At 36.1% G+C, this 16,613-nt stretch overlaps 1 protein-coding gene across 1 annotated transcript; it reads right to left on the bottom strand.

The window, feature by feature from the left end:
• Positions 1 to 3,800: 3,800 nt before the first annotated feature.
• Positions 3,801 to 16,349, bottom strand: LOC149614003 (uncharacterized). The gene is made up of 4 exons (XM_089858073.1): positions 15,805 to 16,349; positions 14,991 to 15,733; positions 4,202 to 4,268; positions 3,801 to 3,874 (listed from the first exon to the last, which is right to left on the bottom strand). Exons 1-4 carry the CDS (start codon positions 15,824 to 15,826, stop codon positions 3,801 to 3,803), a joined length of 906 nt encoding a protein of 301 aa, XP_089714199.1. The 5' UTR covers positions 15,827 to 16,349.
• Positions 16,350 to 16,613: the final 264 nt, after the last annotated feature.

Here is a 16,613-nt window from a genome sequence, read left to right as displayed (position 1 = left end):
CAGAATATGCAGACATGCATCTCATGTATGGACTGGCGCAGGGCAATTCAGTGGAAGCACAGCGGCGATACCAGGAACAATTTCCGCAACGACGCATACCAAATCGTCGTACGTTCGAGGCTGTTGACAGGCGCTTGAGGGACATCGGACAAGTACAACCCAACAACGTTCGAGAGCGAGACATTCCAGAAGACATGGAGGAAATCGAGGAAGACGTCCTTGCCATGTTCGATGAGGACCCCTCGACAAGTACCAGACAAGTTGGACGACAATTACATGTTAATCACGTTTTGGTCTGGCGAATTCTCCGCGGACATCAGTTTCACCCGTATCATATTCAAAAGGTGCAAGCTCTTAACCCGGCAGATTATCCAAGACGCATCGACTTTTGCGAGTGGTTTTTGGCCAGAGTAGAGGACAATCAATTTCCACGGGTCCTTTTAGTAACCGACGAGGCACATTTTTCCCGGGATGGAATTCTGAACTATCACAACCACCACGAATGGCGCCAATTAAACCCACACGCAACTAGTGTTAGAAGTCACCAACAGCAATTTTCTTTAAACGTATGGTGCGGCATTGTCGGTAATCATTTACTAGGTCCGCATTTTCTTCCACCCAGACTAAATGGTGAAGCATATCTCACGTTCTTAAGAGACACTTTACCTGAACTACTCGAGGACATACCGTTAGCATTACTTCGTGACATGTGGTTTATGCACGACGGGGCACCCCCACATTTCAGCCGTGCAGTTAGAGAACATCTTAATGCTACGTTTAATTTGAGGTGGATTGGGCGTGGAGGACCAGTTGCGTGGCCAGCCAGATCTCCGGATTTAAATCCGTGCGATTTCTATCTTTGGGGTCATCTCAAAGACATCGTGTACAAGAATGAAGTCCGTGATGAGGAAGACTTGCGAAGACGAATTATTGAAGGTTGTCAAACAATCAGGAACATGCAGGAATCTTCCAACATGTCCAAGAATCTTTCGAAAGACGGGTTCATGTTTGTCTTAACGCCGTTGGTGGACATTTTGAACAATACCTGTAACGTCCATGTTAACTTGTTAAGAATAAAAGTAATACCAACCGAAAGGTACCATGATACTTTGAATTTACTTTACTAGAGTAGGCATACTTCTACTCATTTAATACACTTCTGCCAGGTGAAAGTTCAATAACGATGTTAGAGGGAAACTATTGAAATTGTCTCATTATTTCTAAACAAGTTGATAAGGCTGAATTTGTTTTAGTCTACATATTCGAATATTTTCTTGTTTTAGGAGCCAATGTTTGGGGGGCCATATTTTCGTTGCAAATTCTTGTACACCCCGTGTTCTTTGACACTTTCCACTCAGTTTGACCCAAAGAACACGCCCCTTGATTTATGGCAGACTTATCAGAAACACCCTGTATATAAAAGAAATATAAAAGCGACATAACTTATAATTTAGTATCAAAAATACAGTAACATTCAAGCGAACTTTAAAAAAAACGTAATGCTGAGGCCTATACGAAAACTCAATATTAAAGAAAACGAAACAGTGCTGATGAGTAAACGAGCATATCAACAAAAATGGGATGAAGATTAACTTAAATGGCGAGGAGAAACCTTGGCTCGAAACGATTGTCTACCATTGGGTCGAATCCCATTGGATCGAATGTCTCGTTCGACCGAATCCCATTAGACCGAATACCGCAATTTGGGCGGTTTTCCAATCATGAATTTTCCTTTCAATCCTATTTTTCTATTGATTTTCTTATTAAACTTCTTGTTATTGCACATACTAAACCAAACGTAACCTAACATAACAGTAATGTTTTGGAAAAGGCATATTATAGGAGAAGTCAATGAAGCTAAACATCAATATTTTGGAAAAGGCGTAACATTGTTAAATGATTTATAAAATATTACGAACCTAACTTAACCTAACCTAACCTAACCTAACCTAACTTAACCTAACCTAACTTAACCTAACCTAACCTAACCTAACCTAACTTAACCAAACCTAACCTAACATAGAAGTAATGTTTTGGAAAAGGCATATTATTTGATAAGTCAATGAAGCTAAACATCAATATTTTGGAAAAGGCGTAACATTGTTAAATGATTTATAAAATATTACCAACCTAACGTAACCTAACCTAACCTAACCAAACCTAACGTAACCTAACCAAACCTAACCAAACCTAACCAAACCTAACCTAACATAACCTAACCTAACCTAACCCTAACCTAACCTAACATAACCCTAACCTAACCTAACCTAACAAAATATAAAATTGATTTTCATATTAAACTTCTTGATATTGCAGCAAATAATAAATTTCAGAAAATAACTTCCATTTTTGGAAATTGTCTAACCCTAACCTAACCATACCTAACGTAATCTAACCTTACCATTAAGAGATCTCCCTCCCAAGTACTGACGGCGCTCGATGCTGCTTAACTTCTTCGATCATCCAAATCACTTTATCCATTGCGCTACTGGAGCCCGGCAACTCAAGGAAAACGCTATGATTTTATATGTGTAAACCCATCCCATTCAGTCGAAAGCTCTTCCATATAAATATTCCCATTCAGTAGAAAATCGCTCTTTGGGCTATAAATTGTTTTAAATTTGGCTACAATTTTAGAAATCTGAATTCGATCCAACGGGATTCTATCCAATAGGATATTACCGCTCGGAACCAGAGAGAGTGGTAACTTATCGAAAGGATTTAGGGGTCTATAAGTTATCGCTTGCTTTATAACTAAAGACCGTGAAATTTTAACTTGACCACCTTGTTTTGTTATTAGCAGGAGGGGAATTCGCGAAACTTCCGCCGCTTTTCGTTCAAGGTTTGATGACACCTATGACTAATCACCTATTTAGATATCGCGCTCTCATAGACGGCACGAGGTTGGCATAAACCCTTTAGACGAAAGTTATCACTTGCGATAACTCGCTTAAAAAGTTAGAGAATTGCCCCCATTGTTTCTATTTTTTTTTCTGAAAAAAGTTTTCAAATTCTATCTAACGATGCTTAATTAGTGGTTAATTATAAATCTCAGATGTTACGGGTCCAGAATAGTACGTTCTTAATCGGCTAGGAGTTCGTCGCATTACCAGTCTATAGAAGAACTCAATCAAACCAGTTTTAAAATTTCCCAATAGTGTTACCGATATAAACCAGGCAGCTCGGTCAAATTCGGAAAAAATAAACATAGACAAATAAACAACTTCCGAAAATATATTTAGATTAAAATTTGATAACTGAAACGGTCCTCAGACAATATACAGAATCCGCGGACATCTTGAAAAATGGCGGCTAGAAGTGTGAAGTTTCTTAGTGTAATTTGTAAATGCATTGATTTTCATCAAATTAATCTCTTGCGCGCTTCCAAAGGAACACTAATCTCACTTGAGGGGTTTCTCTGGTTCGCGTTTTAATGGGACGTTACAAATTTCATCCTTACTAAGTTTGATTCTGAATTAATTTAGCCTGGATGAAGAAAAACCTTTCACGGTAGAATTAACGATGTACTCATCACACAAAGTTCGCAAAAAATGGCATTAAATACGTAGAATCGTGTAGACGCATTTGAAAAGAACAGAATGCCAAGTTTTACGAACAAGCAATGTCGAAGAAAAGTAATCACGTGAATCAGCGTACGGTTCAATAATATAAGCAGTATAACTACACTAAAGTGCGCAACTATATGGCGTCAAGCCACTGTTATTAAGTATTTACAACCACACGATTGAAAGTGAGCATCGCTTAGGGGCTTTCGACCCAAGATTAGTTTTCATCTAAGTTTAAAGCGGAATTACGTCCAAGAGCAGAGAGGCCGTGTCTCCGTTATTCGCGTTTTTCGGAGGGTGAAATAATACTTTCGGATTGTATTACGAGCAGTTAAAAGAAATACGCGACTAGACTTTATATCGAGAATGCGGAAATAGTTGCTTAGAAATATGATATCTCAATCTAGGTCCTCAAGACTATTAAAGAATGAAATGACTTACGCGCAATTCCCGAACGAGGGGCTTATAAAATTTCTGAATCAAAAGTGACCGCGTTTTTGATTGTATGTGTCAATTGAGAGTCAAAATAGATTCTAATCCAATTTTTAATATTCAACATAAAATTCAATCTTGTTCACAAATTTTCACAAACTTTTAAGGGTCAAAATGAGAATGTAAGCAAACTTTAAACTTACATCTAAGGGAGGTTTGCAATTTATAACCTCTTTTGAATGTCTCCTCAATTGGAGTACCTCCTACAGCCTTTAAGTTTTAAATTTAAATTTAAGGGTATTTAGGGTAAAATTTTATCGTTATGCACTAAAATTATATTGTTCAAAAATAGAAAATTAAGATTTTAAAAATTGTATCATTCCGTCCACCATAATCTAAGTTCTTTAACCATAGTTTCAAGCCAGTTTATCAAAATAATATCAAGTTTTTAATTTCTTACGTCAAGAAGTTTTTCTTCCATATCCTTCTTAGGGGTTCAGGATCTCTTTTCTTTTTACGCGATTTAAGGGTTTTACAATCAGGATCTTTTTTCTTTTCTTCTTTTAATATTTCGCGCACTCGCGCTCCTTCTTTTCTTTTTAGGGGTTTTAGGGGTTTTTTAAAAAAAATCTCCGAGTTTTCTTTTCCGAAAATAAATATTCAATTTGACGAAAATAAAGGTATCAAATGAATAAAAAAATTCAATATAAAATAATACTCCGGACTTCTAAAGATTTCTTAAAGATGAGCCGACAGAGTTTCGTTAAGCATTTCAGTAATCGACTGAGGGTGGGACAGGAGGGACTTCGTATATATAACTTCTAGTTTCTCGCAAGGATTTCTGGGACAATGACGTTTGTTGATTGACTTCGGTTTGGCGAATAGTGGGCCATATTTCGTAGCCGGGCGGATTCATGTTATCAACGAATAGGCAAAACTTTTAAATCTGGGACCCAATACGGATTGGTCAGTTTAAGGGTTAAAAAAAATGTTCTAGAAGTTTCTCGGGCCAGGTACCAGGATAGTGACTCAAGGTCTTGTTGCTTGGGGTCTAAATCAGCGTGGCATTTCTCTGGGTTCTTGGAAAAAGTTTTCGTTGCTAGGTATTTCATTTTGCACTATAGATATAGGGGTATAGGATCGTTCTAGAAAGTTTTGTGTCAACATTGAGGGGCTAGTTCCTTTTCTTTTGTACGAAAGAATTTCTTTTCAGTTTTTTAAAGGGATAGGTTTAAGTTTAAAGGGCTAGCATTATCTTTATAGTGTTAATTTAAGGTATTTCGTTGTTAATTTAAAGATTAATCAAAAATTTAATTTGATTTTTGGGTTAAGATGGTTACAAAAGTTGAGTTAAAGCGTGTGAAACGAAGTTGACTTAACCAAGTGTATACTTTAAATGAAGATTATAGAATTGAGCTTTTGGATAAGCTTCTCTTCCACCAACAAGTGCGGCAGCAAAGCAGCATTCAAATAGAGTTTATCACCAAGTTTGAACGTGGCTTGGAAGCAGCCTAAATGCTAGAAAATGGGGTTGGAGACAGGTAGGATCTGAACTCAAACCAATCGTTACCACTCTACAACCTGCTCCAGATGAACTTCTGGAGATTATCTCTCGTAATTGCAAGGAAATCTGTGATTTGAAATGTGAATGCCGTAAAACTGGTCCAGTCTGTTCTTGAATTTGTAGACACTGCAAGGGAGTATCTTGTTCAAATGAACATGGAGATTTTGAGGCTCAACCTCAAGAAGATGACTATAATTAATCTTAAGCTTAACCAATATTGATAAATATACTAATATACAAGTTGGTAAATCAAAATAAACCTCTCCGATTCGAAACGCAATTAAGAGGTTATTCTTAAATAATTAAGAAAATATAATAGATATTAATTAAATAATAATAAATTAATCATTTTAAACATAGCTATTGTTGACTTTTGAATTCTAGCGTATGCGTCTTTAACAATTTTGGGAAATTTAGGGTATGTAAGGCGATTGATTCACAATAAATGATAAGAAATCCGCAATTGCATGAACCTTTGGTTGAAGCTCTGCACTTGGAAGGCTAGACGTTTCTCGTAACCCTAGCCGATCGCAACGCACTATTTGATCCTAACGTTGTGAGTAGAAGACAAAAATTACTGCGAACACGCTTGCTCCGATTGCCAACTGCGAACGCGGGGACCGACACACACACACAGACAGTCACCCCCCCCCCCATTCACGTCCAGTATAATACCTCTATGTGACGTCATCGTCACTTAAAGAGGTAAAAATATAATGGGAATAATATATTTTAGGTTTAAAACCCTCTTTGCATTTATTTCGCTTGAAACCGTTTCGAAATACTCAAAAATTAGATTTGCCTTACCTTCCGGGCGAGGGGCTAGCCACTTACGATATATGGTGTACAAGCCTTAAGAAATATATTTCAATATTTCGAGAAATATCGCAATATTGAAAATTGTCGGAAATCTAGGGAAATATCTGAAATAATGAGAAATATCGGAAATATAGGGAAATAATGAGAAATATCGGAAATATAGCGAAATAATGAGAAATATCGGAAATATTGGGAATTGAGAAATATCGGAAATATTGGAAAATTATGAGAAATATCGGAAATATTGGGAAATAATGAGAAATATCGGAAATATAGGGAAACAATGAGAAATATTTGAAATACGAAGGAATAATAGAAATACTGAGAAATATTAGAAGTACGAAGGAATAATGGAAATATTGGAAATTTAAAGGAAATATCGTGAAAATATTGGAAATTTTAGGAGAAATATCGGGAAATAAAAAAATACAAAAATAACAGAAATACTGAGAAATATTAGAAATACGAAGGAATAACGGAAATATTGGAAATTTAAAGGAAATATAGTGAAAATATTGTAAATTTTAGGAGAAATATCGGGAAATAAAGAAATACAAAAATAATAGAAATATCGGGAAATAAAGAAATACAAAAATAATAGAAATATCGGGAAATAAAGAAATACAAAAATAATAGAAATATCGGGAAATAAAGAAATACAAAAATAATAGAAATAAATCGGAAATATTTGGAAATAAGAAATCTGGTGTACATTTTTTGGGGAAGTGAGTAGCCCCTCGCTTCCGGGCTGGATTGTGAACTTCCGGTTAGTTGTAGGACAACATGTTTTAAGCGATGAATTATGTGTTTCAAAGTAATCTATAATTGAAGCCTAATAACGTGTTAATCGGGATAGTAGAACCAGAGCTATTAAACTTTTTCTCGATTTTGGAAATATATATTCTGAATATAAAAACCATAAACGCTTTAAATTCCCATTTTTATATGAGGCTAATCTTCATAGTCCGATTGTGAACTTCCGGTTAGTTCAAGCGCAAAATATCTTAGAGATGAATTATGTGTTTGAAGGTCATCTACAATTGAAGCCTAATTACGTGTTAATCGGTTAAGTAGAACCAGAGTTATTATACGTTTTCTCGATTTTGTCCGCCATTTTCCAACATGGCGGAAATTCCACAAATGGGAGAGTGTGGGAGACCACACCACGTTAAAGAGCGCCCAAAAATCTATAAGATCTGAAATTTTCAGCTTTGTTTCAATTTGTTCCGGGTTCCCTCTATTTTTGGGCTAAATAATAATTTATCTAGAGAGGGATTTTTAGCCACATCGTAGTATACGATGAGGCTCTTAGTTTGACCTGCCCTGTTGTCATTCTCGTAGTAGTGCCAGTCCTGCCTTTGGCAGTATCGTTCGTCATTTTTGAACGTCGAGAGAAAATATTTTTCTCTTTAGTTAACGTTCACAGGTGGAGTTTTAAACTTGATACAGGGAAGAGATTTTACTTTTAAATTTTCTTCCTCCACGGAGAATCGAACCGCGGACCTATCGCTAGCCAGCCCAGTACTAAGCAGTCTCGCCCAGAGCCGCTTGCTAAGAAACGCTCGCGAATAGAGGACTAGTCTCGGAGAGTTTGTCAGAGACAGGGTCCCCTTCCTCTCTCTCTCTCTATCTCTTCAACTAGGAGTCATGATCTTATTTGAGGCCAGGAGATATAACTTCGCGGTAGGAGAGGCAAAAAGTATATTATATAAATTTTAACCGAACGGGAAGAAGTTTTTCCAATTGATCTCGTTGTTCAAATTTACGTACTTTGCGATCATACGATGTGGCTAATATTTTTGTCTTGACAAACTTGTTTTTCTCATAGCTAACTCGATCGCGTCCGTAAGCGAGCGGGTGGGCGGTTTTTTTTTTGGTAACCGATTATCGTCTGCTTCAGTATTAAGAGAACTAGGCCAGAATTATAAAATGGAAGCGTCTATGCCTTATTCTATAATTTTTTAATTTAAAGCATAGCGCGGCTCCAGTGGATCCCCTGCAAGGGGACTTTCCTCCTGAACTCCGGATTTGGCTTGGCAAAGGCTAGTGGGCGGGATTTATACATGCACGTATAAATCCCGCCCACAAATGCCTCTAGTTTTGCCAAGCCAAAACTGGAGTTCGTAAGGAAAGTCAACTTGTAGGGGATCCACAGGAGCCGCCACGTTTAGAAATTGATTTTTCCAGTATTGAAATTAAGCCAATTAAAGATTCCATAAACAAAAATTAACCTTTACGGATGTTCTGTGTCTAAACACGGAACAAATAGCAACCGACGACAATCAGTCCAAAAAATACTAGGGTAGGGAAAAGTGTCTGGCAGCATTGCACCTCCAAAAATGGTGCTAGGTTTCACCGCCGAAAATGAGCGACCGCCGTATCGGCGGCGTTACTTCAATATGGACCAAGACTATACACCCTTTCGACGGGAAAAGAGGGGTAGGCAACCCTTAGTATCGGGAGATACAAGGGGGTTGCTACAGTGCCGTGTTTGTGCACTCTCAGATCCAAAACGCCTACAGTGCAGGCGCTGAAAAACGAGATGAAGGGCAGAGTTTTACCCGCGCCTTTCCCTCTTAGACTCGTCGAAAGGGTGTATAGAAGCCCGTTCAATGAATTCGATAAGCCCGACTTTTGGGGAACATTCCTACTTTCGTAGGAACCGAATATTAGCATTAAGTTCTACGGAAGGAGGTATGTTTTTGACCTTATCTTCTGTCCCAGAGTGGAATATAGACCGAGTGGGGAAATGTAAAGCTCCGCCCATTGACATGCTTGAAATTACATTCAACAGCAGCACGTAGATGGCGGGAAAATCTACTCTTTGTCGCGAAATTTAAAGGCTTCGTTTTTAGAACATTGGTGTTACTACAGACATTTTTAGTTAAAATTTTAGTAAAAACTTAAAAAGGTGAATATTCCTGTTATTATAGAGATTTTGAAATCTATTCTCCCCCATTGTTTATTACGAAACAATAAAGGTGAATGTTTATTATGTTTTACATTATTAAATTTATCATCGTGGGAATATGGGTTGTAATTTGGATTTAAATGTATTATTTCTTATTCTTAAATAACTATGGGTTGTAATTTTGAAAATGCGCATTACCGAGTTGTAGAAACACAGAATTGGATATTTTTAGCCACATCGTAGTATACGATGAGGCTCTTAGTCTGACCCGAGCCGTAGTTGTGGCCGGGTTTGTCGCATTCGTTATCGTTAGATTTTAGCTTAAAAGGCACTCGATAGTACCTCAACCCACCCATAGGGGTAACTGAGCTCGGTTAGAGATTTTAGTTTAATTAAAATTTTTCTTGGTCTCATCCTGGATTTGAACCCGGGTCGCTTGCGCAGCTGTAAGACACTTTACCATCGTACAATGGGGGCTTGCTAGAAACATCGAGTTTTCTTCCTTTAATTTATCTCTAAAAGGTCGGGAATGAGTGAGAGCCCTATTTATTTGTGGGGTCGGATACTTCTGAATTTGTGTCTTTTGGTGTTTACATTTCTTTTATGTATGTGCTAATTAAGTTGATAACGATATGGCTACTATTATGGCCCAGCCCTTGGGCCATCTTGTTTTATTTTACTTCCCAAATAATCCCAACGTTAAGAAACAATTGTTTAAATTTATCGGTAGACCGAGCAATGATGCCTTAAAAGGAAAGTACCGGCACTTGCGTCTTGTTTCATCAATGAAATAAAAATATAGTTATTATTGTTTGAAGATACTGTCTGAGAGAATTAAAATAATGATCTTCGGAAATAATAAATAAGTTTGGATTTAATAACATCTCTCTCTTGCTTGCTACCAGGGATTTTTTTGTTATTTATTACGGTTAATTCCAGGATGAGGAGAGAAGTCTTTTTAAAGTATAGCAGTTGAAGTGGCCAAAAATGTAAATAATCACGATTATGAAACATGCTGAATGGATCGTAAACTTGTTCTGCTTTGGTCATATTATTATCGTGATTATTTATATTTTTTGTCCCCTCAATTGACTACCCAAATTTGGAACTAATCCTTCATAAGCGATTTTTTTCACACTGAAAGGACAGTTCCTACCGACTCAATGGCAAGCTCATAAAAGCGAATATTCGAGCCACAAAACGATTATTCGAACAGTTTCCTAAACAGAGTAATCGTTTCCAAGGGCTAAGTTCGAATAGAAAATAAGCATTCGATTAGAAATAGGACGAACTAAGGTCACGTGGCCGTGTTTTTTTTTTATTATTTTTTGTTTTTTTTTGTGGTGTTTCATTTTTCTCTAATGCCATACCCTGTCTTGGCGTGGAATTCGATAAACAATATAAAATAAATTCTAAGCAAGAACCTCAATATTTTTAGACTGCTAAGTCTATTTAAAACACGATTAATCGTTTTGAAACTAATATTCGTCTACTAAAACCGAGTAATCGAATTTTCTACCATTCGTTTTCAAACAACTAGTACTGCTACGGGTATTTAGAAAATAATTAATCGTCTTGAAACGAATAATCGTCATCTAAAACCGAATAGTCGAATTTTGAAATACTGGTTTGGAAGAAAAGACTACTCGAATTAGATTTTTTGAAAATGAGTTATATGCATTTGAAGTACTCGATTCGGATTTTGAATAGGAGATTTACTATTGTATTCGTACTGGCCTTCTAAAATCTAAGAGAGAATACAAAATATTTACTATGGGAGCTTAGGCTAGATTAGGTTATTTTGTGTTTGGTTTTCGCTAAGTAAATACATTTACATTATAATTAAATACATTTCCCATGGTACCTTATAGGTTTGTTTTTTTAAGGGACATAAATCTAAATTGTTTAAAATTGAATAAATTTATAATACATATAATTAAATAGATTTACCATCGTAACTTATACTTTAGGAATTCAAGATTCATTTTTTACATATCATCAGAAGTATATAATACTTCTCTTCGAGAGAAGTGTACCACAAAGCGGGGTAAGTGTAACGTCATTCTTCCCAAAATCGGAACATTTAGAGCAAGGTTACTAAACCGAATCACATACACAATAAATAGTTTCCCCATCATTAAATATTTGGGAAGACGCGCTTGTAATTTTTTCTCCCTCGTCAAGACGAGGTTTGTGGGATGATTGCTGGGGATTCAATGCCAAACGATTATAGAATTCACCTTACGGTGCGATGCCCATTTGTAGTTTGATGAGCGGGAAAACAAACTTAAAGGGTGAACCTGGGAAGAATGACGTTACATAACTGAAGTATTCAGAGGATACAGAGTGTCATCCTTCTTCCATTATCCCCTTGTGATATCATCATGATATCCAAGATCTAGTAATTTTAGGTCTAGTGCTCATTTATATTATTAAATTTTATTCACATATTTGTACATACTGTGTAATCATGAGTTCATAAGATATGTTCCATAAGTTTGTCACTGGTTACTGAGATTTGTCTTGAAGTGACGTAATTGAAACATCTCAGATTCTCATAAAGCGACGACTGGTGAGGTGCTGTCAAAGGCCAAGTACAGACTAAATAGGAAAATGGACTGCAAAACCAAGTGTAGTCTATTCTCAAGAAGCGATATCTAGTTTACTAGGGAGAAAGTATAAATTCGCCACATTTTTAGCTTTATCCTCAGTCCAAACATAGGTCTAGAGTTAAACCCCGCCTCTTAATTACAACCAGCATCTCATTGGTTCTTGAAAGCTCACGTCAGCAAGACGCGAATGACGATTATTATTGACGACTGAGGAGAAGCGAAATAGCCCGGCCTCATTTTACGTCCCCCCTTGTAATTTGAAAGGGGGACTATGGCGCGCGAATACTTAGGCATTTTTTACCTTCTCCCTAGTAAACTAGATATCCCTTCTTGCTATTCTCGAGTCGTTCTCGAACTAGCTCTTAGTAGTTCTCCAGCAATAATAAGTGTGCTACTTATGAAACATATCTTATAAACTTATGATATTATATAATTACAGCTCGGCATTATCCATCCATTATCCACGTTATTTTATTTTTATCCATACTCGAAGATTATCCACAGAACCTACATGTTAAATCGTACTACATCCACAACTTTATTTATAAATAATCGGTTATCCACCAATTTGTGGATAATGGATAGGAAATGCCGAACTCTAGCGCTAACATTAACAGTGCTGGAATGATTACATGTAACACCAGGGTTTGGATGAAATGTTGCTCAAGTGACGTAGGTGAAACGTCATAGACTCTCGTAAAGCGACGCCTGGTGAGGCGCTGTCAATGGCTTAGTACATGGGAAGATCATGAAGATGAACTGCAAAACCGAGTGTAGTCTATTCTCGAGTCGTTTTTGAACTAGTAAGTCTCCAGCATTAATAAGTGTGCTACTTATGGAACATATCTTATAAACTTACGATATAATAAATATTTTTATAACTTGATAACGTTTTTTGTTAGGTGCAGCTATTTGTCAGATATGATAGTTCTTAAAATTAATTCTATCGATTGGGACACGATAGAAATATTCTATTGATTAGATGAAGGGAAAAAGTTTTCGGCCGAGAGAAATTCTAATTTTCGAGACTTTATAGGTCATTTGAAATTAGCACCTCCGACCAATCGTTAACAAAACCTTCTTGTTAACAAAATTCCAGTGGCATGCCCTTTATCTCGCGCCACGATTGTCATATCGCGGGAAAATAATATCAAATCTCATGCTAATTTTTATTCGACATGCATGGAATGTGCCAGGAGAATTAGTTAACAATACGATTGGTCGGAGGTGCTAATAATATAAAACTATATCTATGAAATCTCAAACTAATTTGAAATGTAAACTCATTTGGAGGTATTTTATGGATGTTTCACTATGCAGATAATTCGTAGAATAATCGATTAAAAATCACTTGATTCTCCTTTTCACCCACCTTTTAAGGGTTAAGGCTAGTGATTCTAGCACTGTAGCGCAACGAAGGGCTTGTAACTCTTAAAGGGTTACGGATAATCATTCAATCACTGTAGTGCATCAAGGGGCTACTCAAACCTAATTGATAAGAGCAATAAAACTTTACCACTGTTTAATGTAGCGGATCGACGGACTATTCATTCAAACTCTTTCATCGGAAAATTAAAGGTTACATTGCCGCTGCGTGTAAGCTTTTAGCGCTGTTAGCGAAGCCAGTTAGATACGGTTCAATGTGGCTACTTAGGCTATTATGAGCCCAGCCCTTGGGTCATCTTGTAGCAAGTGCTCTTGCACATAAATATGGTATTCTTTCTAATCTATTGAAATTCTTTAAAAATATTGTTTACGTTCAAGAACGGTTTAAGTGATTTTTTGGGTAATTTTAAGTTAAGACTTTTACAACAATTATGAAATATTAAACAAGAGCGCGCTCGACTTTTACACATACACTGCAGTAGTAAATACTTGACGAATAACAAGTATTTTTAAGCATTGAAAAGCCTTTCGAGCTACATTCAGCTTGAGTCTTTTAATCACTGGAAGCAAAATATACTGCATTTAGCGAACTTATTGAAAGTGTTACGGTAAATAATTCTAAATCAATTCGCTCAATGCTCCCGATGGAAAGAAGACAGAACTTCCATCAACGAAAAAACGATTGCTAACCCGCTTCCAAATGCCCAAAAAAGGAATGCTGCTCCAACATCATGTAATTTCAATGGATCTTGCGATGACTCCATATCTGGCTGCCAGGATTTTCTTTCCAACAAATAATTGTTAAACGTGAGGCATTTATACACAGCGGATGACTCTACTATTCTCAAAATTCTGTAAATTTAAAAATATTAAATATTTTATCAGATACAAGCGCAGATCCCACAAGCTAAGGCACAATGGAGTCTTCCATTAAGTACATGCAGAGAAACCAATACACAGAGGTGATGCCCAAATTTAGGTTATTTCTCTCATGCCAAAAATTCCCATGTATTATAGGGAAAACTCCCCCCTCCCCTCCCCCCATTTTTGTACTCTTTTTCTGCGACCCCCCTTGCCGACCCCCATTTGGTATTATAGGGAAAATCTTTTTTGGGGTTTATAGGGAACCTCGACGACCATATTTTCAACCCCCTCCCCCCATTTGTACTACAGGGAAAATATATATTTTAGAGAGGCGAAACTCTTTTTGGGTTTATAGGGAAAGATATTTTTTTCACCGCTAGATGTCGGTATGGTCATCCTTATTTGAGGGAAAAAAAGAAGAATTTCTTCGAGTCGAGAGGGGTCCTCTTTAAGCTCAGATTTGTTCTTTTCGGATCTTATTTAAAAGGGTACGTTGTAGTAGGAAAACAAGATGACCAAGACCCTAATACATGTTTTTAAAAAATAACAAACGTGTATAAAGTTTACAAACTTTATTACATAACTAACGTTATAAGAAAATTGACAATACATCAGAAATAATATCCAAATGTCACAAATATTCTAATAAAAACAATACAAAACATAAAAAAGCCTTTTCATAAGACCTCTTTTTAAATTAATGCAATCCTTTAAAATATTACCACAAATTCATAACTAAAGGTATAAGAAAATTGACAATACATCAGAAATAATATTCAAATGTCACAAATATTCAAATAAAACAATACGAAACATAAAAAAGCCTTTAATAAGACCTTTTTTAAAAAATTAATGCAATCCTTTAAAATATAAAGTTGTCCAGCTAATATACTAAAGATATTGTAATTGTTAAATTCGTTTTCAATTTCTTGATTTTTCAATTTCTCTTCAAATTCTTTTATAATTTTAATAGCGGAGATGTAATTTGTAAAATAACTGTAAACGCGATCAAATTTTTCGTGTTCTTCAATCATGTATAAATGAGAGGGGAGTACTTTAGTGTCGAAAAGCATTTCGTAAATACTCGAAAGATAATCATTTATAACTTCAATCATGGTTCTGAATACGACCTTATGAGATCTTAGTCTAAGTAAATGAGTGTTAATGGTTTCTGAGCTTCTATTTAATTCGTAAGCTTCAAAGGAGTTAAGAGTTATTTCACACAATTTTTTATCATTGATTTCGGAATAAAATTTTAAACAATCTTTAGACGCGAGAGCGACTACTTTTCTATTGCCGTTGGTAGAAAGGAACGCTTCGAATTGACGGGGTTCATTCCCCGATGTCCAACCGGCTAGAGGACCAATCTTTAAGAGCAGATTGTGAAACTCGTCGTCGGTTAAAGCGAAGGTTTCGAAAGAGTTTTTGTTGTTAATACGGAGTTCTATGTCTAGGTGTAAATTCTCAAAGCCGAAAGTTAAGCATAATTTATCGCTTAAATGAAAACGGGTATTGATTTTCTTAATCGGAGAAATAGAGATTTTTCTTCTGACGCCGGTATTCGGGTCGTAGAAAGAGACTTAAATAAAGAGACAGAGTTTCTTTAAATATTAAGAGAGAGAGTTAAGGGGCTAAAAAATCTATATTTACTGTTAGAGTCTCCGTGTTCCATGTTTCCTGGTCGGTGTTCGTCGAGAAAGTGTGGGTAATATGGTAAAGTAGGGGTCCTATTTATACTCGAAAATTAGCGTTGGTACTATTAGGGTATTGTTGTAAATGTAAATAAGATGGATAGTCTTTAGTCTCATTGTTTGATCTTAAATTTATCTTAATATCAAAGTTCTGAAACCATAAATTTACAAATTCCAAAATTCCCAGAATTATAATAAAACACAAAGAAATAACAATAGTATTTGGTTTTAACGATGCTATTTTCCTTTCATTACGACTTGTTTCCATGTTGACAGGTGAATGACAACTAATAATTATCAGTAACTAATGGCCCTCTTTTATTTGAAAATAGTGGGGGTAGTAACAATATAGCACCTGGTCCCGTAAAACACCTCACAAAGACTTTCTATTATTCGTATCTTTCTTATATTCTCTTAGAGGTTAAGTGAATCAGGACCTTTTAAACGTTGGTAAATACCTTTTCATTTCACTTTGTTGACAACCAATAATTGAGGGTCCTCTTTTATTTCCTTTTCTTGACACATAGAGGAGCATTTTTTATAATATAGGTATGAATAATAGGAAAACCCGATTATTATACTAAAGGTATTTAAAGTCTTTTTTTCGGTATAAGAACATATTTACTATTTTATTGTGGAGGGGATCGCGAAGATTAAGTGAATTATGACCTCTTAAACGTTAGTAAATACCTTTGCATTTCACCTTGTTGACAACCAATAATTAAGGGACCTCTTTTATTTCCTTTTCTTGACACATAGAGGAGTATT

This window comes from Phalangium opilio, unplaced genomic scaffold (assembly GCF_054372755.1).
Source record: "Phalangium opilio isolate 3A_F unplaced genomic scaffold, DU_Popi_V2 ptg000230l_1, whole genome shotgun sequence".
Lineage (NCBI taxonomy): Eukaryota > Metazoa > Arthropoda > Arachnida > Opiliones > Phalangiidae > Phalangium > Phalangium opilio.
This window is presented reverse-complemented; position numbering and strand designations above follow the sequence as displayed.